The 23,043-nt window shown below is 54.2% G+C and overlaps 9 protein-coding genes across 9 annotated transcripts; 6 read left to right on the top strand and 3 right to left on the bottom strand.

The window, feature by feature from the left end:
* Positions 1-224: 224 nt before the first annotated feature.
* On the bottom strand, positions 225-2,070 carry SETTUDRAFT_139949 (uncharacterized protein; the record flags this gene model as incomplete). The annotated part of the gene is made up of 2 exons (XM_008030944.1): positions 225-566; positions 616-2,070. 2 exons carry the CDS (start codon positions 2,068-2,070, stop codon positions 471-473), a joined length of 1,551 nt encoding a protein of 516 aa, XP_008029135.1. The 3' UTR covers positions 225-470.
* A 498-nt stretch (positions 2,071-2,568) lies between these two features.
* On the bottom strand, positions 2,569-4,358 carry SETTUDRAFT_43205 (uncharacterized protein). Its single transcript, XM_008030680.1, has one exon. The coding sequence runs from the start codon at positions 4,351-4,353 to the stop codon at positions 2,632-2,634; it is 1,722 nt and encodes a 573-aa protein (XP_008028871.1). The 5' UTR covers positions 4,354-4,358; the 3' UTR covers positions 2,569-2,631.
* Positions 4,359-5,239: 881 nt separating this feature from the next.
* On the top strand, positions 5,240-10,066 carry SETTUDRAFT_173031 (uncharacterized protein; the record flags this gene model as incomplete). Its single annotated transcript, XM_008030943.1, has 3 exons — positions 5,240-5,669; positions 5,737-7,146; positions 7,197-10,066. The coding sequence occupies 3 exons, from the start codon at positions 5,240-5,242 to the stop codon at positions 9,743-9,745; spliced, it is 4,389 nt and encodes a 1,462-aa protein (XP_008029134.1). The 3' UTR covers positions 9,746-10,066.
* Positions 10,067-10,878: 812 nt separating this feature from the next.
* On the top strand, positions 10,879-11,466 carry SETTUDRAFT_94313 (uncharacterized protein; the record flags this gene model as incomplete). The annotated part of the gene is made up of 1 exon (XM_008030942.1): positions 10,879-11,466. The coding sequence occupies one exon, from the start codon at positions 10,879-10,881 to the stop codon at positions 11,464-11,466; it is 588 nt and encodes a 195-aa protein (XP_008029133.1).
* A 1,186-nt stretch (positions 11,467-12,652) lies between these two features.
* On the bottom strand, positions 12,653-13,338 carry SETTUDRAFT_155943 (uncharacterized protein; the record flags this gene model as incomplete). The annotated part of the gene is made up of 3 exons (XM_008030941.1): positions 12,653-12,858; positions 12,908-13,125; positions 13,178-13,338. The coding sequence occupies 3 exons, from the start codon at positions 13,336-13,338 to the stop codon at positions 12,653-12,655; spliced, it is 585 nt and encodes a 194-aa protein (XP_008029132.1).
* A 549-nt stretch (positions 13,339-13,887) lies between these two features.
* SETTUDRAFT_164801 (uncharacterized protein) lies at positions 13,888-14,450 on the top strand. The gene is made up of 2 exons (XM_008030940.1): positions 13,888-14,022; positions 14,075-14,450. The coding sequence occupies exons 1-2, from the start codon at positions 13,899-13,901 to the stop codon at positions 14,122-14,124; spliced, it is 174 nt and encodes a 57-aa protein (XP_008029131.1). The 5' UTR covers positions 13,888-13,898; the 3' UTR covers positions 14,125-14,450.
* Positions 14,451-15,008: 558 nt separating this feature from the next.
* SETTUDRAFT_43203 (uncharacterized protein) lies at positions 15,009-16,348 on the top strand (the record flags this gene model as incomplete). Its single annotated transcript, XM_008030679.1, has 4 exons — positions 15,009-15,130; positions 15,181-15,314; positions 15,364-15,773; positions 15,821-16,348. Exons 1-4 carry the CDS (start codon positions 15,021-15,023, stop codon positions 16,346-16,348), a joined length of 1,182 nt encoding a protein of 393 aa, XP_008028870.1. The 5' UTR covers positions 15,009-15,020.
* Positions 16,349-17,865: 1,517 nt separating this feature from the next.
* Positions 17,866-19,527, top strand: SETTUDRAFT_33706 (glycoside hydrolase family 43 protein; the record flags this gene model as incomplete). Its single annotated transcript, XM_008030632.1, has 1 exon — positions 17,866-19,527. One exon carries the CDS (start codon positions 17,866-17,868, stop codon positions 19,525-19,527), a length of 1,662 nt encoding a protein of 553 aa, XP_008028823.1.
* Positions 19,528-21,786: 2,259 nt separating this feature from the next.
* On the top strand, positions 21,787-22,852 carry SETTUDRAFT_33705 (uncharacterized protein; the record flags this gene model as incomplete). Its single annotated transcript, XM_008030631.1, has 6 exons — positions 21,787-21,814; positions 21,875-21,945; positions 22,006-22,382; positions 22,445-22,525; positions 22,619-22,797; positions 22,830-22,852. The coding sequence occupies 6 exons, from the start codon at positions 21,787-21,789 to the stop codon at positions 22,850-22,852; spliced, it is 759 nt and encodes a 252-aa protein (XP_008028822.1).
* Positions 22,853-23,043: the final 191 nt, after the last annotated feature.

Below are 23,043 nucleotides of genomic sequence, written 5' to 3'. Positions count from 1 at the left end.
GTTCGTCTCGTATTAATGTACTGGCGCACGCTGCCCGTCTCAGACACACAGTCTTGTATTGAGCCTCGCTGGACAAGACGGCACCGCCCTCATAACAGCAAGCACAGCGCTCTGCCGTGCCCATGGCCTCGCCAGTCTGCCTCCCCAATTGCGTGAACCAGAAAAAAGAACAACAACGCCCGCGCCCAGTACCAACGCCATGCATGCACTTGACCTGTTTAGGCATGGTCCAACCCTCCCGAGCGTGCAGCAACCTCATATCGTACACGGCAACGAGCAATGATGAAACAGCAATCTATGTAGCCTTGGAACAGTCGAGGCCATTCTGCAACATGCACGCCAAAAAAAACATATCGGTGGCTGCGACCAGGACGTGAGCAAAAATTAGAAAAAAAACTATGGTCCACTCGAGCATCCCACCCCTATGCCCGGTGAAGTCATCTCAGCACCCAACCACAGACGACGCCAGGCTAGTCGGCAGCGTGCAGGTCAACGAAAATGTTAATGGCTGCGACCAAGACTTCGGCGAAGATCAGAATAATGACGATCCACTCGAGCAATTCGCCCTGCGCCCCGTTAGCAAAGCCATGTCGATATCCAGCCATCGGGACTTACGTGTGTCACCGTGAGCTGGTCCTTCAGCACGGCAAGAAGATCGCCAATGACATTGAGCCGCTCGGTCAAGAGACTCACGCGCTGGTCCATCTCCAGATAGCTCCTCACCGCCTGGTAGACCGGGTCGAGCTGTGGCTCAGCCCACATGAGCTCGGGGGCATCTAGCACCGACCCCTGCAAATGGATGCTGATGCGGAGAATGAACAGCTCGCCAATCTGCATGTTGATCTGCTTCTTGTTGAGATTGATCTTTCCAGAGCTCGCAATCTCGGCGGGAATGTCTTTGGTCTCGTCAATCGTGTTGTCGACCAAGTCTTCGAAAAGCGACGTCTTGACGCTCTGCGACAGCCCGTGACTAATGGCCAGCTTGATCATGTAGTTCTTCTTGTCGCGCAGACTGATAAAGTCGTTGTATATCCGCGCCTGGTATTCGCGCGTGTAGTAGAAATTAAACTCCTCCGTCTCAATCTCATCCTTGCCGAGCTTGTCCACCTCGAACTTGGCAATCTCCTTGAGGAACTTTTTCTCTTCCTGGAGCGTCATGCCCCAGATGACAACGGTGCCGTACTCGAAAAGAAACACTTCGGGGGTATGCACACGCGTGTCGAAATCCGGCGTGTCCATTGGGGGGTCTGAGTCGGCATGCGTCATGGCGGGGCGTCTTGAGCCGATACCTTGCTCGTTTGCCATATCGGGCGCGTCGCCCTCGTCGTGCAGGTCGAGAATGTCCTGTCTCCTGCGCTCGTTCTCGTGCTCTACTTCAATGGCGCTGTCGGAGAACCTTCGCGGCCTCTCGTCTGAAAAGCCGTCGAGGACGGACGAGCTGCTGACGTCTTCTGGGCCCTTTGTCGAGCCATAGTTGTAGGGCGAGTATATGCACTCGTCAAAGCGCTTGGGCAGCGTGCCTCTTGTCTTTTGCTTGCCCTTCAAGAAGCGCATCAGCTCGTCGAGCTTGTACGAAGCCGCCGTGCAGTATGCCGTCACCCTTGGCAGCCGCTCTCGGTCTGCCTTTCCAAGTCTCGCGGCGTCTCTCCTCGCCGTAGGGTCTTTGATACGCGTGTACTGTACGTAAACATCGCGTCCGCTCTCTTCGTCTTCGGCATCGTCGGCAGCCGGGTCGGGCAGCAGCTTCAGTTTCTGGGCCGTCCTCGTCGTTCGTTGCGGGCCAATCTTGGGTGCCGGGGCTGGGGGCATCCTGGCGGGCGCCCCCGAACTGTTTCTCCTTCGCAGCTTGCTATTCAGCGTCGACAGCATGGGCTGCCCGCCTTGGGTCGTGGCGGCATGGCCCGAAGACGACGCGCTGTGGGACAAGGAGCGAGACTGGGCTGGCTTCGGGCTGGTAGAGATGACGGTCGGGTTGAACGTGACGGTGCGCTGGGGCTTGGTGGGGGCTGCTCGACTGGAGCTCGACATGGACGACACCAAGGGCGTGGTTTCGGTGGCTTGTGACGCCATGACGACTGGTTGCGCTTGGTGGTTGCAGTGCAGGACGGGCAGTTCCAGGCAGGTCTTGCAGGAGACAACAAGAGAACAATGGCAGATGCCGGGTTTCCGACACAGCGCCAGAGGGCGGCGTTAGTGGGAGCGATGGGTGTGGCAGACGCGGAAGCTGCTTGCTTCACTGAGACTTTGAGCCATGACGTTGTAAGGATCTTAGCTTTAGCCTAACGGCACGGACGGGGCCCACGTGTGCGTGCAAGTGAACACTCGATGCGCGCATGCACGACCGTTTATTGAAAAAAAAACCAACTCCCAGGATCTCGGACGTTGCTGCGGCTGACATGTGCCGTTTTCTGCGCTTGTCGTCCAGTGCGAGCGGCTTGCCATCGATATGCACGAGGATTGCGCACTAACGTGCGTTAGCTTGCCCGGGCCATGGACACTTGCGAGGGCGCGTAACCCGTAACCTTGGCGTCTTGCATGTGCATTCGACGCTACGTCTCATGGGTAGCCAAGTGGGTGGGATTACAATACAGAGTCGGTGTAATTAAATACAGAAGTGAGAATTGTCAACGCCTACAGCTCCATCATCTCGGCCTCGCCTTGTGGGATAGTCATGCTGCCCTCTTTGGGGACGACGACCCAGCCTTGTTCAGACGGGGCAGTCTTGGCCTCTTGTCCTTGTTTGGTGATTCCAACCTCGCCCATGATGTAGCGCCCAAAGTACAGAAGCGCGTCCAGCATCTCCTCTCCGGTTGGGATGATGTTCTCCTTTGGCAGCAGGAACCCATAGCTGCCCGTGTCTCGCAGCTTGACCTGGTACGAATACTTGACCTTCATCTCGTGGTAGAAGAAGTCGAGTGCACTGCCGCCAGCCGATTCGATGCGCGGAAGCACCGTTTTCTTGTTGTTGGCCAAGGCGACATTGCCTTCGCATGCAGAGGTGACCTTGTACGTCTGGCCCTTGCGGGAGACGCGGATGGCCTTGGCCAGGCCCAGGGCGAGCTCTTCGAGGTCCTCGATGGCCGGCGGCTCTTCGTTGCAAGAGTAGCTGTACGGGTACAGGATCTGCTGCGAGTACGAGTGCAGGTCCAGGAAGCCCACGAATTCCACATTGTTGTTCTCGGTTTCATTCTTGGCCCATTGGGCGAAGCGGGCTGCCTCGACGCCGTCAAAGGGCGCGTCGCCGGGGAAGGATTCACTGCAGGGATTCGACTGCGCCGAGTCTCCGTCCCACATGTACGGATAGCTGCGGTCGAGGTCGACGCCGCTGCAGAAGCGCAGCCTGGTGGGCTGGCGGTTCTTGCGCCACAGGCGGTCCGTCTCCCATGTGTAGACATAGCCGTCCGGGTTCAGCGTGGGGACAAAGACGAAATCAAACTCCTCGAGCAGGCGCGTCATCTCGCGGTCCTTTCCGTAGGCATTGATCAGGCTCCAGGCCAGGTAGTTGACCGTGCTGGTTGATATCCACTCGCGCGCGTGTATACCGCCCGTGACCAGAACCGTCTTGCGCGGGTGCGAGGGCTGGTCGTTGTTGGTCGGGTGGACACCGACGCGCAGGGCGGGCATGTCGCGGCCCTGGTAACTGACGCCCACGTTGATGCGACGGACGTGCGTGGTGAACATGGAGGCCATGAGGCTCATCCACGGGTTGATGACGGACAGCGGCTGGTAGTCCTGGAAGAAGACATGGCCTTTGCCTGTCCGCGGCGACGGGCGCAGGGTGGGGGAGAAGCGGTCGTCGTGGTGGGAGGGGGGCGAGTCGGTGGATGGGTACGTGTTGAAGATTGCCTGGGCGAGGCCGAGGTCCTGCATGAGCGGCTCATGGGCGTCGTGGAGCGACGGGGGGAGCAGCTCGAGCAGCGACTGCACCACGTCCCTGGATATGCGCACGTCGGCCCAGTCGCGGGTGAATTCCCACACGTCGAGGAAGAGGACATGGGCAGCCTTTGCAAGGGCGGCGGCCTCGTCGGGGGTGCGGATGGCGAACCTCAACACCAAGTCGTCGCTATACTGGGCGGCGAGGCCATGGCTCCATGCGGCTTGGGCGGCGGGGCGCGTGTCGGCAGCGGGGCTCTGGGGGGCGGCGGGGAGGGCCCATATCCTGCGGATGAGGGCGTCGGACAGGCTGCGCCAGGGCCTTTGTGGTGGTGAGGATGGTGGTGGTGGCGACGCGTCGCGGGCCGAGGCATAGGCTGCTGCGTCGTAGGGGAACGGCGCTGTGTCGTGCGGGGCGGGCGTTGCGGGCGAGGGCGCCAAGCACAGCAGGCCCAGGGCAGCAAGCGTCGGCCGGCGCATGGCGGAGGAGAGGAGACGCTGGCCGGGCGGGGGGCGACTGTGGCGCTGGGTGTGGCGGCGATGCAATGGGCGGCGCGTTGTTGTGTGGTGTGTGGTGTGTGGTGTGTGGTGTGTGGTGTGCGCGGTGCGCGGTGCGCGGTGCTGTGCTGTGCTGTGCTGTGCTGTGCTGTGTATGTGGTGTAGTGTCAGTAGTGTTGAGGGCGGGCAGGGCCGGGCAGGGCATGGGCATAGCGTGCAGGCGGAAGCGTGTGCGGTGCGTGCAACGTGTGGCTGGTGCAGGCACAGGCGCGCCGCCGCCCAGCTAGCCGCGACGACGGGCTCCCCACAGCAGAGGCAGCGCCGGTGTGTGCCTGTGCCTGTGCCTGCGCGCGTGTGCCAGTGCCAACAGTCCAAGTGGATGCGTCGGCCTGGCCGCACCCCTTCAACCGCCCACGCCCCCCCTATAATACCTACGGCAAGATCAATACAAGAAAAAAGCTCCCCCCTCCCCTCCCCCCTTGTGACGTCGCCGGCCCCTCTGCTCTGGCTCTGCACCCGCCCTCGTCCTACGCGTGTGCAGCCCGCTGTCGTCGTGCCCAGGCGTCCGTCGCCCGTCGCCCGTCGCCAGTCCGCCCACGCCCACGCCCACGCTGCACCCCCCCCCAAAACGCATCCTAGCATAGCATCCTCAGCCTTATAGCCTCGCTCGCCCCGGGCCCAGCCTGCACAGGAAACACTCGCCCTCCGCCCGCCTCGCGCCCTCGCCCGCCTCGCCCTCGCCCTCACCCTCGCCCTCGCCTCGCCCCGTGCTGCCCCGTCTGCCTGCCACCCCCCCGCGCCGCTGTGCCATGTGCTGCATCGTGACGCAATTCGTGCCTTCATGAGCTGCTAGCCGGCGCGAGCAGCCATGCCTCTGCGCTCCCTCCGCAACAACCGCAGCGACCGAGACCTCAAGCGGCGGAGCACCCTCGATCCCGCAGGCCTCTTCAGGCGCGCCGACAAGGACTCGCGCTTCACAAAGTCGACCGACAACCTCGACCCCGCCCGCCCTGCCGCCCCCGACCACGGCCATGGCCTCCGCCCGGCCTCGTCTGACATTGCGCGGCCCTCGACCGGCCTCGATGATGATGACGACTCCCCGCCCTCGCCGCCCGTCCACCACCACACGCCCAACACCAGGCGCTTCAGCCTGATGCGCTTCCGCCATGCCTCGGACTCGCAGCTCTCGACGCGCGCAAAGGAGCACGACGCCGCCGACACGCCCGACGACGACGTCCCCCCCGTGCCGCCCGTGCCTGCTGTGCCGCCAGTGCCCGCTGTGCCCGCCACCGCAGCGAGTACGTATAAGCATCGCCAGCCCTCCGTGCCGTGAATAGAGCCCCTACTGACGCACAGCCGTGACAGCCCCCGCCATCATCACCACGGCGCCCTCGCAACCCGACCACGACGACCATGCCAAGCCCACCCCCAAGAGGAGCCGCATGCAGCAGCTCGCCCTGCGCAGGCGCTCCTTCGACCCCAGCCTGACGGACAAGCCCACGGCGCTGCGCAAGTCCATGGACCGGAAGCGGAGGCCCCTGGCTTTTACCAACGGCAATGGCAGTCTGCACCACCCCCCCAACGACCACGACCACGACCACACCAACACCAACACCAACAACACCACCGACGACGACCACGACGACGCCGACCCGCGCCCGCCGGCCACGCCGCGCCAGCCAGACGTGCTTGCCGACCCCCGCGAGTCCGTCGAGAGCACCACCCCCTTGGCCCCTCCTGCCACCAGGGCCTCCGAGTCGTCCAGGTCAGACGGAAGCTCCGGCGTCCACATCTCCTTTGACACCACACCACGGCCCAGCCACCCCGCCCGCGTGGGCTCTGCACGCTTTGGCTTCGGCCGCCGCAAGCAACGCGCATCCCTATTCCCCCTCCCCGCAAAGGTCGAGCCCCCGCAATTCCCCGACACTGCACCTGCCACGCCACGTGCCTCGACGGGCGCGAGGAGCACAGCCTCGACCCATCACTCGCCCACCGCCAGCCCGCCACTGACTGCCCGCCGCTTCGACAATGGAGACGCTCGGTCACACACGCCGCCAGTCCATGCTGCATCGCAAGTTGCTCTAGCTGTTGGTGCTTTGAATTTGGCCTCACCTGGTTCAGGTGCCCTCATTCGCAACGACTCGTACAGGTCAACCCAGTCGGCCCACTCGTCGGGAAACAACAACAACGGCCAGGCCCGCCTGGGGCTCCGCGGCCGCTCCTCCACCATGGGCTCGTTAAGCGCGCGGTCTGACGATGCCGGATCGCCCACTCCCCCCGGAGGCCCCAGCGGCAGAACGTCCATATCCACTGCAGGGCGGAGCAGCTTCAGCAATCTCTTTGGTCTCGGTGCAAGATTCCGTCAGAACTCCGAGCCGCACTCACCCCGACATGGTTCACCTGCTCACGGCTTGCTAGGAAACTCTGCCCTATCCTCCCACCAGAACTCAATGAACATTAGTCGTGAAACACTGATACTGCCGGAACGCGAAGAGGGCGAGACCCCAGGCCGATACCTGGAGCGCATCGAGGCAAACAACTTTGACAAGAGCGTCGTGGCCAGCTACCTCAGCAAGACGGACGACCCCTTTCTGCTCGCCGTCTTACGAAGCTACATGCGGAAATTTGCCTTTTTCGGCGACCCAATCGACATGGCCATTCGCAAACTGCTCATGCAGGTAGAGCTGCCCAAAGAGACACAGCAGATTGACCGTGTGCTCCAGGGCTTCGCCGACCGCTATCACGAGTGCAATCCCGGCATCTACATCAACACAGGTAACAGCATCTGCTATCCACGGCATCCCTACATTTCTAACCCACAACAGACAAGGCGTACTTTATATCCTTCTCCATCATCATTCTCCACACCGACGTCTTCAACAAGAACAACAAACGAAAGATGCAGAGGCCCGACTATATCAAAAACTCGTCTTGCGAAGGCGTTTCGGCGGATGTGTTGGGCTGTTTTTACGACAACATTGTCTATACTCCATTCATCCACATCGACGACGAGGTCGATCTGAAAAACATTACCTCGAAGAAAAGCAAAAGAACCGCCGTCCTCAAAGGACCCATGAACGACCCAACGAGAAAGGCAGCTAGGGAACCCATTGACCCGTACACTTTGATTTTCGAGGGCAAGCTCGACGCTCTCCGTCCGACGATCCGCGATGTCATGCAACTCGACGATCCCTACAATTACACGGGCACTGCGGCGACATTAGACACCAAGAACATTTACAAACTCTTCTCCAAGTACGGCGTGATCCAAATTGTGTCTTCTAGATCGAGGCCCGAGGCGTTCATGTCGGAAGCTGCCCAGGAAAACCCGCTCGGTACTTCTGTGGGGATTGTGGAAATGCCCGTGACCAAGGTTGGAATTCTATGGAGAAAAGACACCAAGAAGAAAAAGGCGCGATCGCCGTGGCAAGATTGGGGTGCTGTGCTTACGCGCTCAGGGTTATCCTTGTTCCGCAATTCTACATGGACGAGAAGTTTGATGGCCCAGCACGATCAGCATCTGAAACGTGGCGATGCCGGCCCTGTCGTCTTCCAGCCGGCCCTGCCGGATTTCAAGCAAGATCACATCATACCCATGGACGGCGCAGTCGCGCTTGTTGACAATACTTACAAGAAGCACAAGCACGCTTTCGTCATGTTTTCCAAGGTAGGCGAGGAAACGTTTTTAGCCGATAGTGAGAAGGACTTGAATGAGTGGCTGGGCGTGCTGAATTACACGGCTGCATTTGAGACGCTTGGGGTCCGATCACGAGGCATGATTGGTGGCCTGTACGAAGGGCAGAAGAATCGGGGCATGAGGCGGCTAGAGTCTTCACATTCCACCAAGACAATACCAACATCCACGGGCGAGGTAACGATCCAGAGCGGCAAGATCGACAGTCAGTTTGCACAACAAATGATGAACGCTCGCAAGGACCTCATGCAGATGCGCATATCCGAGTCCGAGGACAAGCTCACCGCGGCAATCAAAGAGTTGGAGGCACGCCTAAGAGACGCCAGGCATCTTCAGATTCTCGCGCCTATACAGCCAAAGACTCGAGAGCTCATCATCCATGCAGCTGGCCGCTTGTCGGCCAAGTTAAAGTGGACTCGTATCGAGATTTGGCGGATGAAGTGTCACCGTGATATACTCGCCCAGGAACTAGAGGACGAAAGGCAGGGTGGCATAGACAGACCAGCACAGTCAGATCGAGCCTCGGAACTCCAGCAGCCCCAGCTTTCCCCTCAACAGTCCCACAAAGGGTCCAAGGTCAGTGGTTTAGCAAGGCTGACTTCGAAAACCAGCTCGCTTACCAGCGGGCATAAGCCGCCCCCGCTGTCCCCTGGCTCGTCGGCTCGGCCAGAGACCAAGTCGTCGAGGGAAACCGATTTTGGCGGCGACGAAGCCTTCAAAACGCCGCCTGAAACATCTCGACAATCAAGCCCCAAAGATCCATCTGCCCATTTCCAGGCAGCTCCCATCTCGCTGAGTCCTAGCGTATCAGACCGTCGAAGTTCGGTCGGCAGCCTTTCTGCGCATTCCCCAAGGACCTATGTTCCGGGCCACCGGCCTTCTATATCAACCACAGGAGACGGCACAGCAGGCTCCGACTTTGACTCTGACTCTGACGATGGGTCTCGGTACGCCACTCCGCCGCCCGGTGAAGCGCCAGACCTCGAATTCAAGTCACCCGAAGTATCGCCCATGGACACAACTCGACCGGAAGCTACCGTTGATTCCGACAGCGAACAAACCTTTGCCGCTTTGGCAGGCTCGCCTAGGTCGCAGACCAAACAGAGAAGAAGCTTGCACCGCACGCTTCGAGAGTCGCGCGGTAGCTCAACACACCGACGCACTCACAAGAGCAGAGACTCTGCATCAACCATTGCTAGTGACATGACTGAAAGTGAGGGACTGGCGCGCGGCAAGGGCAGCTTCACTGTCCATGGCAAGAAAGCGTCCGTTATTCAATTCGGTTCTGATTGGCACAACATGACAGCCGAAGAGCGACTCAAGACCAAGAAGCAGCTCCAAGAAGCAGCCGAGGCAGCATCTGCTGATGAAAGAGATGGCAGCATCTTTAACGGCGGCACAGCACCTGCTTGGTCTCCAGGAAGCGACGGTATGGATCCCCTCGCTGTTCGGAAGCTCTCTGCAGATACGACCAAGCAGCGGCACGTGTCGTCTCAAACCATAACCCCTGCCAACTTTCGTGAGTCGTTCAAGGTTGAGGATTCCGAGCCGAATAGCCCATCGGAAATGAGTGATATTGCTGAAGAGTCGACGCCTAACCCGCGAACTCCAGATGCCACCAAGGCCAAGAGTCCCCTTGCTGAGCGCGCTGAGCGACATGCCCAGACGACTGCAGTTTAGTTTTCATTAGTTAATACCTTCTTGCATTCTTTTGGATTTCAAAAGTGGATTTATAGCATGCTAGCATTGCTTCAGCGGATTCCCGTTTCTCCTTTGTCAATTCTACATACTTTTCTCGGAGCTCATATGCACCTTCATATCTAGCATGGCGTACTTAGGCATTGCACTGAAACGCAACAGGGGCGCTTTATATGCATAGACGGACTTTCGGGTGATGGCGTTCTGTTGAGTACACGACCCATTGAAGCGATTGGGGTTGGGATAGTGCGCACGACTGATACCAATGTGAATGCTGTGGCATATTTAGTTTAGATTTTTTGTGTAGCGAAGAATAATTGACTAGTCGTCTGGTGTTGATAACCCGTTGATAGTAACTTGGCGATGCACAGACAGGGATCTAGTCGACTTTTGCAGTCAGCCACACTGAGGTAATACTGTACCCGCCTTCACTCCTTATATTTTTATGCCCTACTTCGGCCTTTTTGTAGCGCCACATACGCCGGTTTCCTATTCACCATACAACATGGTTATACGAAATGCCATTGGCTGTGCAGCATGCAGCAGATCCCGCCGAGCCCCTGTCCCGTTCTTTGCTCCAACATCCAACAGCCAAGCTACTGAAGCACACCAGAGTCCACACAAGAAACCGCACCAATACCCGAGGGCCAAGCGGGGAACAGTTACTGATAGGATCATGTTCCGAAATATTCGGCGCTGAATAACCGTCTTTGGATGTCAGAAAGCCGAAACCTGATGGCGTCTCAAACCCCAAGTGTCGCGGGGCCAAACGTCACAACACTGACAGCCCTGTCAACAAGTCTCGCAACGGCCTAGTGATACAAGCACCATTGCGGGTTGATGCCTTGTTGGCCGTACGCGCCCCCAATCACGACATTGTTGCGATGGATGCTGGCACGCGTTTATATAAGAAGCATGATAATGCTCGGCAAGAATTTGCTTTGCTTTGCTTCAGTATCGTTTCTCTGCGTTTCTTTCCAGTCGCTACATTTTTTTGCTTTCCCACCCTCCGGCCAGGGCTGACATTTTATTTTATATCATTCTATTTCATATCCGTTTTTTAGTATTTCAAATACCCAGATTTGTTTTATACTCGGGTTGAAAAAGGGGAAAAGATGTATACCAACGCCATCACCGCCTTTGCGCTCTTGTCCAGCCTCACCAGTGCCATGCCCACCGCCAACAACAACACTCCCCGTCAAGCCAAAGCCTGCTTCGTCATTGGCAACACGGCGCTCCCCGCCGAAGTCACCACGGCCGTCGCCGCAATCCAAGACAAAGTAACGTGCTCGACGACGGCCAAAACAATCGACAACGTACCAGACGTAACCTCGGGCACCCAAACCTTTTCCAAAATCGACTTCAGCAAGTCCAAGCAGCAACCGCTAGAATTCGCACTCGCGCAATTCAAAACCGCAACGCCCCTCGCCAAAACCGATCTCGCAACCTTCCAGGACGCGCTGAACGTGTACACTGCGACCGAGGCTGGGCTGCGCAGCGTCGCGGGCCCGATTCAGGGCGTCAAAGTACCCAAGTTCTTTCTCGCGATGCAGATATCCAGGATCCAGACTGCGCAGGGGAATCCGCCCAAGGCTGCGGGCCAGCAGGTGGATCATCTGAGGGATAAGGTGCTGAAGAATGCGGCTGGGGAGAGTAAGGCGTTTTTGGACCAGGTGACCAAGTTGGCGACGGAGACGACGTAGGTAACTCGATATGGTGGGGAGGAGATTTGTGATACCCAGATGGAACGGGAAGGGGAATGGAAATGCGGGGTAATGAATATGAATATGAATATGAACATGAGAGATTGAGTAATAGACCCCTTGTTCTGCAATGATATCATGCGTGTTCATAAATCCTATGAGTTTATCCTGGATACAGTCTAAGAATGTGCAAGGAAGAACACTGCTCTTCATTGCACTACATAGCAACATACATCTGAATGCAAAGCTTCTCGTTGCCGCATCTGTAGCCCCTGCGTAGCCGTGCGAGCAGGGATTCCCCGGCTTGGTTTCAGTAGACATGTACTGGCTAATTTCATGTCAGATGTAGGACAGCGGTGGTGTTGACCGGAGAGCGGGAGGGAATATAAGAGCTCTACTTCGAATTGGGGTTTTTTATGCTGTTACGAGGTAGAGAAGTGGTGGGTGTAGTATTCTCGCGTTCTTTAAGCGGTGGTGGTGGTGGTGTGGGCGAGCGGTGTGCGTGGGGTGTATGAATTAGATACTGAGGACTTGAAGAGTGGGGTTTGAGGAAGGAGACGTGTTGATCTGTATTGATAAAGCGTCTTTTTCTTATTGTTGATGTTGTTGTTATTGTTCTGATTCTTTTCCCGAAAAAAAAACTGCCTTTCAACTACTCAAATTATCAGGCTTTTGCGAACTTGAACCTTTTTTAAGCTTGGTTTTCTACATCGATTCTAAAAGTACCGTTCCAACCATGTTCAGGACATCTCCGTAGTATCATGACAGGAGGTTGAAACAATAGCTCCGTGAGAAATGGGCTGCAATTGCAGAAACTTAAGTCTTGAGATGGGGATAATTCTTCTGTGGAAATACCTGTCTCTCTAAACCATCCATAGATCCAAGGTCCCCTTCCAAGTGCCCCAAAGGTCACCCTCATCGCCATTTTAGTACAGTGCGTTATGAAAGTTATATACTGGTGGAACTCCACATCTTTGGAGTTCATGAGGTCAGCAATCTTCTCATCTTCACATCTTTCTTGCCATTGTTTCAGCCCCTTGAACCAGATCTGGACTTTTGAATATATATCAGACGGGGTCAAATATTCTTGCCATTGTTCTGGCGAAAGAATCAATTTCTCGACCTCTGGATAACGATGTAAATGAAATGGGGCAAAAACTTCGGCAAGCTGATCCAAGACCATATTCTATTTTTTGAGATCGCATGATGCTCTAATCACCTTCAGGGATGATAAAAGCTCCCTCCAATTCTTGAATGCGGATGTTCCCATTTGTATCGGTGTAACAACCAAGGCGTTTGTGGGGCTCGCATTAGGCATGGCAGCGTCTCCGTTATAATCGGCCGTGTTTGGTGGAGTTTTCATCTGGATGACAGGAGATAGTAGGCCAGGCTCTAAAAGTCGAGTTAAATTTAACCTTAAGCGTTTAACATCAGCCCTTACGTTGCGGTTTCCCCGGATCGATATTGCAGTTCGGAAGGCGCCGACTTATCTCCCTCGCAATCCGCTCCTCGTTAAGTTCGACGTTGTTGAGCACAATCTGGGTTTGCTTGCCGTCCTGGGCTCTCTTTTCCAACTGTGGAAGAATGACATTCCACTCTCGATTCCTGATTTTCTTTCGAATGTTCCAGAGTCGAAAGCGGGCTTCATACTGCGCTTCGCTAAAAGACGACATGTATTAGCCTTGTACAGCGTACCAGCGCAATGACCTACGTAGCGGAAAAGCCATGATCCCTGGACATTATATGCATTACTCCTTCATTTCCTTTGAGTTTGCGACCTTCATTGATGTAGAGGCGGGTGATGGTCTCTCGGTGCTGCTCCCAAGTCGCCTTATCGATTCTAGGAGCGAGATATCTTGTTGTACGATGCATTGTTGTTGTTGGATAGACAAGGTAGATCGGATGATTGGAAAATTATGAGTAGAGTATTCAGAAGAGTTAAACGAGTATCGAGGAAAAAAGATGTAGGAAGTAGGGCAATGGAATGTCGGAGGGAGGTAGATATATAGATGTCCTCGCTCAGCTCAGCAAGCCAGCCAATGATGCAAAACCTGAGAATGCGCAGCAAGGCTATTAGCGCTGCCGTGGGCTGAAGGCATCTTTGACCAACCATGCAAAACCTGAGTATGCACTGACCGACTTGGACTTGGAGTAGATGCATATTCCCGAGAACGTGCGGCTGGGCTTGACGCATTGCCATGTGTTGAACGCCTCTTTCGGCACCATTGACCAATCAAGCAAAATCTGAGTTTGTCACAGCCCCCATCCAAGCCGGTATCACCGAACCCCCGGCCTCAATGTCACTAGCCAATCATGCAAATCCTGAATTCTGTAGTCACGGGAGGGCAACAGTTGATAAAGACCAGAGTAGGATTAACACTTCGTGGATCATCTAGTGAGTCCACCTCCTTTCGACCCTTCGACCTAACCAAATGTCTTCATGGAATGCAGAAGTTGTTATCGCGCTCGTCGCCCTACTTGTGACATGCATCCCTATCATCTTTGCTGTACACCGGAAGTTACGTGGACAGCGCATAAGGGGCGGATATGAGACTGGTAAGAATATTCACAACAATGCCACACAGCTCGACTTACAATAACCTTGAAGATCTTGAAAGACGCAACGAAATCGCTCTCGAAAGGCGAAACACGCTTTAGTAGATCCGTCGCTTTACCGTAACCGCCTGCGCACATGCCTCGAAGCCGCCTTGGAGTTGAGGTCTCGGTCCGTATGAACAAGATCGACGTGGTTGTGGGAAGGAAGAATCGAAAACGAGGTATATTGGATAGACATGAAAAGTTTCCATGAGTCTGCCGAACGTGGATGGGAGTGATATAGACAAGGCATACCGGCGGTTTTAGATTCGTGGCTCGGTAGCATTCTTCTCCATCCGAAGCCGTTTATGTATCATTCATGTACAATCAATCTCGCCGTTTGGAGAAGGCGTTGACGGATATTACTGGATAGTGAATAGGAATTTGTTGAGGATATATGCTCTTTCAACTCATCTTGCCAACTTTCTGTAGTGCTTTTACGGTTGCCGGAAGAAGATCATGAAGGCTAATTCGTTCCGCAACGATAATATTTTTGATCTACCGTGGATTCAACTTGAACTCCAAAGAAGTGAGAAGAATATGGATGCTAGCGTATGTAACTGATAGCATAGAAATTGCTATCTAGCATTTTCAAAAAGTCCACGCATAGACACGTTCTTTATTTTGGAGGGGCTGGCTAGATTTGTGGCCCCTGGTGGTGACTGATCAAAGAAGACGCGCGTGAATTGGTGGCATCAGCATAAGCTATATATCTGAGGTTTGAACTTTGATGCTTCATTACATATCCTGTGTTCAGAGATAGGTGGCATGAATACGAGAGCGACGTGGGGCGATGGCGTCACAGCTTACTGTAGCACCTGCTACATCCAGCAAAGCCCCGCACTATCAGTGCGGCTAGCATAGGTATACTTTACTTTAAGTCTAGCAGTTGAGCACACTGATAAACAATCTTCTCATCGTCACTCCATTCTCTACTCTGTGCCGCTCGAATTTACACAATGACTTTCGACATCTCCAAGGCGCGTGGGCGCTTCCCCGCACTGCAGCAGGACCAGGTGTTTCTTGATAACGCAGGTGGCAGCCAAGCACTTGGATCTGTAATTGAGACGTAAGAAGACAAACTCTCCTGCATGAGTGTGTTTACTAAACTATATCAAGCATAACAGAGTACCTTTCCAAGACGAATGTCCAGTTGGGTGCTTCGTACCATACTGGTTCGCAGTCCAACACCAAATACGAGCAGGGCTACCAAGCCGCTGCAAAGTACATGAATGCTGGTCGCGATGAGATAGGTAAGGTGACTTGTCTTGTCACAATCTCGGCACTGTCTGATGTGTTCAGTAATTGGCAGTTCCACTACGCAGCTTTTCATGAATCTCAGTTCCTCGCTGCAATTCCCTGCAGGATCGGAAATCATTCTCTCCAAGATGGAACATGAGACTAATGTGAAGCCGTGGCTTTTTATGGCTGAGCGTCTTGGCCTTACTGTCAAATGGTGGATGTCTTCCAAAGAAGATGGGCTGAAGCTCACAGCGGAGAACTTGAAGCCGCTCCTCAGCGATAAAGTGAAGTTTGTTGCCTGCACGCATGTGAGCAACATCCTCGGCACGGTCCACGACGTCAAGTCGATTGCGGACGCGGTACACGAAGCCGGTGCTTTGTTCTGCGTGGATGGCGTGAGTTATGCACCGCACCGTGCGGTTGACGTCAAGGCTTTCGGCGTGGACTTTTATTCCTTCAGCTGGTACAAGGTAAGTATCCTCGGTAGGTGTTCGCGGACATATGCTGACGGGCGTAGGTATACGGCCCTCACGTCGCAGTGCTCTATGCCAGCAATTCCGCACAACAGCACATGAAGCCCATGACACACTTCTTCAATCCCACAAAGACCCTCGAAGACAAGATTGGCTTCGCAGGCTCAAGCTACGAATGTGTTCAGTCTATCCCCCAGATCGCCTCATATCTCTCCGGCGCTTTTCCTGCAATTACCGAACACGAGGGAAAACTTCAAACCATTCTTCTCGACTTCCTCAACTCCCGCCCTGATATCACGGTCCTGGGATCTACGTCTACGGACAGTAAGATCAGAGTTCCTACCATTTCTTTCACTGTCAAAGGCATGAGCAGCAAACAGATTGTTGTCGAGGCGGAGAAAGTGAGCAATTACGGATTCAGGTGGGGTCACTTTTACTCGAAGAGGCTGTGTGACGAGATCCTTGGGCTAGAGCCTGAGGGTGTGACCAGAGTCAGTATGGTACATTACAATACTGAGGAGGAGATCAAAGGGCTGGTAGAAGTGTTAAAGAAGGTCCTTCCGCAAGTTTAGGGATGCGTTGTGCAAGTAGTACGCAGCTATGTAGCTTACCGTAATCAGGCCCTGAAACTTAACACCCGATGATCCTGCGGATACGTGATCGCCGTCTTTTGGAAAAATATAGCTAGCCTGGAGACGCCAACAAATCTCCGGGCAGTCTAACCCAAGGCGTTATAGCGAGACGGCCTGGAGGAGATGTCAAAGAATATAGTGGACGTGAAGAAGGCTAGAGCTGACGCGTATTTGTTTCATTTCTACCCGTTAGTTCGTATCTCGCAACCCGCACCCTGATTTCGCAACAAGATCGCAGGACCAAACTTCGGTGCCGGCTTCTGGGATTCGCACACGAGGTGCAGGGGTATGCGTGATCGACCTTATCTAAGAGCGATGTTTCAGAAGACTGTCTTCACGTGATTGCCGCGGAAACAAAGCATGCATTGTGGATTAGGATGTAAAGTTAAGCTTTTTTTGAGCGGGTCGGACGAAGCTTTCTTGATGTGATTGCCGTTGGCATCAGGTGTTGCATATTTTCGGGAATATGTCCAGCAATCCACCGACACTGGACAAAACGCGAGCCCAGCAGTCACCATCCAAGTCTGCCTCTGCCGGATCCTTCGTCTTCCTGTACAGGTCCTGCTCGCGCATGAGCTTTGAGATTGCGGCACTTCTCACTGGGTTGTCGTACGACATGACTCTGAAGAGTCGTCGGGTGCTGCTGGCATGATGTTCTGGACGGAACCCAAACGGGCACTTTGATTTCCATGAAACAACCATCTGCGCATAGACCATGTCGAGAGTCTGTTTACGAAAGCCAGAGCGGGCGACTTTCTGTCGGCCAACGGTCGAATTACGCTCGCCGTGATGCCTCGGTGGAGTCTCTGGAAACCGCCACACCGCTGCCTGGCGAAGAGAGTCGTGAGCCTGGAAAAATAGCGCAGCCTGCTGGTGTTACTTGGTCGGAATAAAAGGCGCAGCCTGCATGTGTGCTGCTCGAACCGAACAAAAGGCGCATGAAACTCGTATTTCCACCATGCGCCGAAACATCCTCAGGTAGAGTTCTCAAAGAGGATGCGGTGCGGGGTTATGCCTTTGGAGTGCGGGTGCCATTGGCCATGCACGTCCCAGCAGTACATCATGTCAATCAATGCATTCTAAACGGCCAAAATTAGGCTTGAGTTGGGGTTGATAGACGTTCACATAGCCACCGGCAATGACAAAGGCATGGGAGCGGCTCGGTGCTTCTTGGTCCAGTCGGAGAAATTGACGCCGAGCTGCACCAATGATACAGGCTCGTGGAGAGCCGGTCGCTGGTGCTCCGCCTATGTGCAGCGGGTACTACCCCATGTTCTCATTTGGTTTCGGAACTTTTAGATTTAGCATCACTGCATTGGCAATGGTGAGGTGGAGAAATTAGAGATGGACCGTCGCCACCGTCCGTGTGTTGTTCACATAAAGTCGTCACGGGGGCCTCACCAGCACCGGTTGAATGCGTGTACTTAGCGACTTTTCTTTTGATTTCTCCTGCAATCATGCGCGCAACTACAGTATCTGCGATTCTCTCTTTCGTGGCGAGCTTGGCTCTCGCCAGTCCGCTGGGCGACTCTTCGGCGCTCATGAGCCGCGCTACAACCTTCAACAACCCAATCCTGTGGGAAGACTATCCCGACCTCGATGTTTTCCGCGTTGGCGATGTGTTTTACTATTCCTCTTCGTCATTTGCCTTTTCCCCGGGTGCTCCTGTGCTGAAGTCATACGATCTCGTCAACTGGACGCCTGTTACCCACAGCGTACCCACGCTGAACTTTGGCTCGCAATACAACCTTGAGAGCTCAACCAGCCGCGCCTACGTCAAAGGCATTTGGGCCAGCTCTCTCCGATACCGAAACTCGACTGACAAGTTCATGTGGGTCGGTTGTGTCCAATCGACAGGCAACACTTACCTTTGGACGTCGGATGGCCAAGGCGCCGGCAAGAACAACGGTGAAGTATCAAGCTGGAACTGGCAATCTGGAGGCACAATTTCCGGCGCGTCGTGCTACTACGACAACGGCATCTTTATCGACGACGACGATACCATTTACGTTGCGTACGGCAACACCAATATCCAAGTGGCCCAACTCAACAAGGATGGTACGGCCCAAGTTCGCAGCCAGCAAGTGTACAAGGACCCCAATGGCCTTTACATTGAGGGCTCGCGCATGTACAAGGTCAATGGAAACTACTACATCTTTGTCACGCGGCCAGCAAGCGCGGAGTGGGTGCTCAAGTCCAAGAGTCCCTGGGGCCCCTACGAGGCAAAAATCCTGGTCAACAGCATCTCGGGACCTCTTTCCAACGCCGGATTCAGTCACCAGGGCGGCATAGTTGATACCAAGGATGGAAAATTCTACTACGTTGCATTCATGGACTCGTATCCTGGTGGACGTATCCCCGTGGCAGCACCCCTCACGTGGAGTGCGGACGGGTGGCCATCGGTAGTCAAGGACTCGAACGGTGCGTGGGGAAAATCATACCCGATGCCCGTCCAGACGAGCAAGACGGTGCCCCCGCCTACTGGCATCGACTCGTTCACTGGCTCTGCCTTGGGCGCGGCCTGGGAATGGAACCACAACCCCGACAACACCAAGTGGAGCCTCCTGGGCGGCAGCGGTGGACTCAAGCTATCGACGGCAACCGTCACCAGCGACTTGTACAGCGCACGCAACACGCTAACCCACCGGATTCTCGGGCCCAAGTCCTCTGGAACCTTCCGTCTGGACATCAGCAAGATGGCCAACGGCGACCGTGCTGGAGCAGTGCTCTTCCGCGACACGGCAGCGTACATTGGCGTCCACAAGACGGCATCTGGCAGCCAGCTAGTCATGGTCAACGGGCTGGCGCTCAACACGGACTGGACGACAAAGTCTACCGGCACGGTAGCCGCCACGGGCCCTTCACTTGGCTCCAGCGTGACGGATCTCTGGCTGCAAATCCGAGCAGACATCACGCCTGCGTTTGGCACAAACACTGCCAGGCAAAACACCTTCTGGTACAGCACCGACGGCAAGACCTTCATCCAGCTGGGCCCCGCCTTTGGCATGGCAAACACATGGCAGTTCTTCACTGGATACCGCTTTGGTGCCTTCAACTTTGCTACCTCGCAGCTCGGTGGCTCCGTGACGGTCAAGAGCTTCGACATGCAGCTCATCTAAATGTAGAATAGGGGCGGAGGTGTTGGCGCATGGAATATGCGCGCGCACCTTACATATCTTCTCTGTATATAAAATTTTTAGGCACTGTTAGCGCAGTTGCATCATAGTTTTGGGTATATCAGTGCCTGGCTGTGATTTGCAATGTAGATACATATACACATACATGTTTTTTTCTATACCTAGTCATTTTTCCAAGTCCTGTTCCAAGTCACGTGCGTAGCAGCTTTGTGCGTCACGAAAAAAAAGTCATGTGATTGTGAGGACATTGCGCAGCTGCGGGATGAGAAAGATAAAAGGGAATATATAGCTCTATTTAGGTTTAGTTACGTTGAATAGTGATGTGTCTGTTCTTAATCAAAAGACTTCTTTCTTGACTTCTACATGGTGCCTACATTGCTGACGCATACGAAAAGGAGATTTATGAACAGCCCCAAGGTATTCAGAGGGTCAGGGTAATCGTGAGCCCAGTGCCCAGTGCCCATGTCAGTGCTCTCCTCCAAGCTACTGGGCACATTGCGCAAACTCAAACAAGATCATCAAGCTATAATTGCGCCCCCAAAAAACTTGGTGTTCCCTGCAGAACTGAAGTAACACGGCACCGTCTCAATGGGATTTTCAAGGCTAAGTATACTTAAGTACGCACTACTTAAGTTACGTGGATGGCGCAAGCCAAAAAAAAGCAAGTTCGACATTTTAGCGCTGCATAACTAAAATGCGGGATAGCGCCTGGAGAAACTTCTAGGCCGTGATGAAGAGACAGGACGGCTGTTTATTTGTGCGGAAGGAAAAGAGCATGAGGGAGGCGGAGGTGGTGGCAGGTCGGCGACTCGCAGTTTTGATACTCGGAGCGGGAGCGGAATGCATGGCAGCGCCACGCAATCTCGCTGTGCTGACTCACGACACATGAGTTTTTGGAAAGCTCATAGCCGCATCCCAACGCCATCGACTGCCTACTTTGTAGTCGGTAAGCGGGGAGGTGGTGGAAGGCTGGTGCTCAGATACCCACGGTTGTTGCACCATGCCAGAACCATTTTGGCGTGCATTAGGCATTTGGGGTCCGGCGAACGCAGATCCAGGCCATGGCGCAACGAGTCATTCTGCCTTTCAGCTCTGCGTGCACTTGGATCCATTCCAGGGAGAGACAAGTCGCCATTTCGGCAAGGGGGGAGGGGGAAACTCTAGGCCGCATTCTGCCCCGGATTTGTCTCGGGGGCTGGCGGCGCGACATCCCATTTGCCCGGGAGCAAGGCGCGGCGGGGTTTGGAGTGCCAGAGGCATTTTGCACGACTGTCATTTCAGGCTAAAGCATGGCGGAAAATGGATGACAGCAACTGCCAGTGTGGCGTGCATTGTGTGTCTTGCGTCAAAACACATCGGGGGCTGAAGATGCGAGCAGAGTTAAGCCTATTGGCGTTATTCCGAACGGTTTGGCACATTGGTTGTGGAGCGTGAATGGCTGGCTCCATCTGCCTTGGATGGCCGCCAAAAGAACGCACATCATTTCACGCACATACATTTTCGGTTTCTTCCAGGCTTGGTTATCGAGGGGCGTAGATGGGCAAAAACAGGCTTCAATATGGTTGTGAGCGATCAGTGGCGTCTGGGGGGGTGGCATGAGGAGAGGGAGGAGGAGGAGGAGGAGGCATTACCAGGGTTCTCGCCTCAATGTGGACGAGGGAGGGAGAAAAAAAAAGGTTAACGGGCGTGTGTGCCTTGATTGTTCCAAGATCGGTGTGATTGCTCCACGGTTCTTAAGTCTGGGAGGGGAAGGGGGCGTCCTTGTCCAGCAGTTCAGCAAGCTACGCACGCCTTTTTCGTACAAATATTTTCGTCTCCTCCAAGACGGAGAGGAAATATCGTCGAGATACCCACACCCCACGTTTGTTGCTTAGTTCAGATGATGTACTTTCCAATCATTTCTCAGCGAGACCAGCCCATGGGTGTGATACCCCCTCCTCCAGGTATTACCCCTAACTTTGCCAATCCGCCGAAGCGGCTGCATGCTTTTGTTGCGCTTAACATCCTTCTTATGAGCACCTCCATGTTGTTTGTTGCATTGCGGTTTTACACTGCTCGTTTTATTCTGCATAATATCAGGGTCGATGATTGTAAGCTGTGCCGCCATTCGTTCCTATCAACGTTACTTAGCTAATTATCGGTAGACATGCTACTTGTCTCATGGGTTAGAGCTTATTTCCATATAATTTCGAGCAAGTCTTTTTTTGACTAACAATGCTGCTTGACATTTAGCTTTTTGCAATGGTGTACACCATAGTCAGCATTATCAGTAGGTAGCTTATGCCCTTTGCGCCGATACGAGGCAAATTTTATTGAAAGTAAAATCTAGCTATTCGGTACGGACTTGGGCTACACCTATGGGATATTCCATTTCAGGTTTTCAGTCCGAATTTCATGAAGGTAGGTAGACTTCCCTTGCGGGATCAAATGAAAAGATGGACTGATACTTTTTTTTTATAGATGGCAGTTGTTTCCGGAACAAGCGTCGGCATGTCCATCATGCTGACCAAGCTCTCCATCCTAACCCTCTTCCTCCGCTTCATAACCGACCAGCGCTTCCGCATTGCCGTCTACACCGTCATGGTATTCATAGTTACATACAGCCTGATAACCTCGTTTTCGTGGGTGTTCACGTGTCGGCCGATAGCGAAATACTGGGATCTGAGCATTACGGGGGGGACGTGCATTGACTGGGTCCCGGTTGCGCTGTTCAATGGCGTGATGAATGCCACGACAGACACCATCATTCTTGCCCTGCCCATTGTGTTTTTGAGGACGCTCCAGCTGCCGAAGAGGCAGAAGGTGGGTATTATGGGCTTGTTGATGACAGGAGGATTGTATGTTGTATCGTCATTGGAAGTTACAAACAGCTAACATGGACTAGTATTGTGATTGTCAGCATAATACGATTGATTCTGTCGTTGCGATTGGTCCACATGTTGGATATATCCTGGGGAGCCATACCATTAGAATTATGGTGGTAGGTGCAGATCAGAGTTTGATTGGGAAGGAGACTTTAGTAATGTGAGGTTCCTAGGGCGACTGAGGCGCATTTAGCTATTGTTTGTGCTAGTATCTCGGCTGGCAAACCCTTCTTCCGCAAGTACATGCCTAGGGTTCTTGGAAGCGGTTATGGCGCCGGTAGCGCTGGGACAAAGCTACATACCCTTCGTTCGAAGCATAGACAGCACCATTATTCAAATGATGAAGGTGATGATGGGCAGGACATGATGTCGATGGAGGATGCAATGAGTGAGTTGCGGGAATGTTTGACTGGATATTAGACTTGCTGACAGTTGTCGTGTAGAGACGACCCCTACGACGACTACATTCGAAAATGGGGCGCAACCGCCGGTTAAAGAAGACTATGGTTCGGAAAGAGGATTGATTGTTGCGAGTGGTCGAGAGACAACGGGTGGTGCTTGAGGGTTGTAGAAGTGTATTATTATTGTTCCATTAGAGTCTAGTGAGCTCGAGGCTATGTAAGACTTTGGCCGA

Source organism: Exserohilum turcica (genome assembly GCF_000359705.1).
Source record: "Exserohilum turcica Et28A unplaced genomic scaffold SETTUscaffold_5, whole genome shotgun sequence".
Lineage (NCBI taxonomy): Eukaryota > Fungi > Ascomycota > Dothideomycetes > Pleosporales > Pleosporaceae > Exserohilum > Exserohilum turcicum.
This window is presented reverse-complemented; position numbering and strand designations above follow the sequence as displayed.

Excerpts from the sequence above, each read along its gene's own strand:
- SETTUDRAFT_164801 (XM_008030940.1), top strand. The coding sequence starts at position 13,899 with ATGTCTTCATGGAATGCAGAAGTTGTTATCGCGCTCGTCGCCCTACTT. Across the intron at positions 14,023-14,074 it reads AAGGGGCGGATATGAGACTG|ATCTTGAAAGACGCAACGAA; the intron begins GTAAGAATATTC and ends ATAACCTTGAAG.
- SETTUDRAFT_43205 (XM_008030680.1), bottom strand. The coding sequence starts at position 4,353 with ATGCGCCGGCCGACGCTTGCTGCCCTGGGCCTGCTGTGCTTGGCGCCC.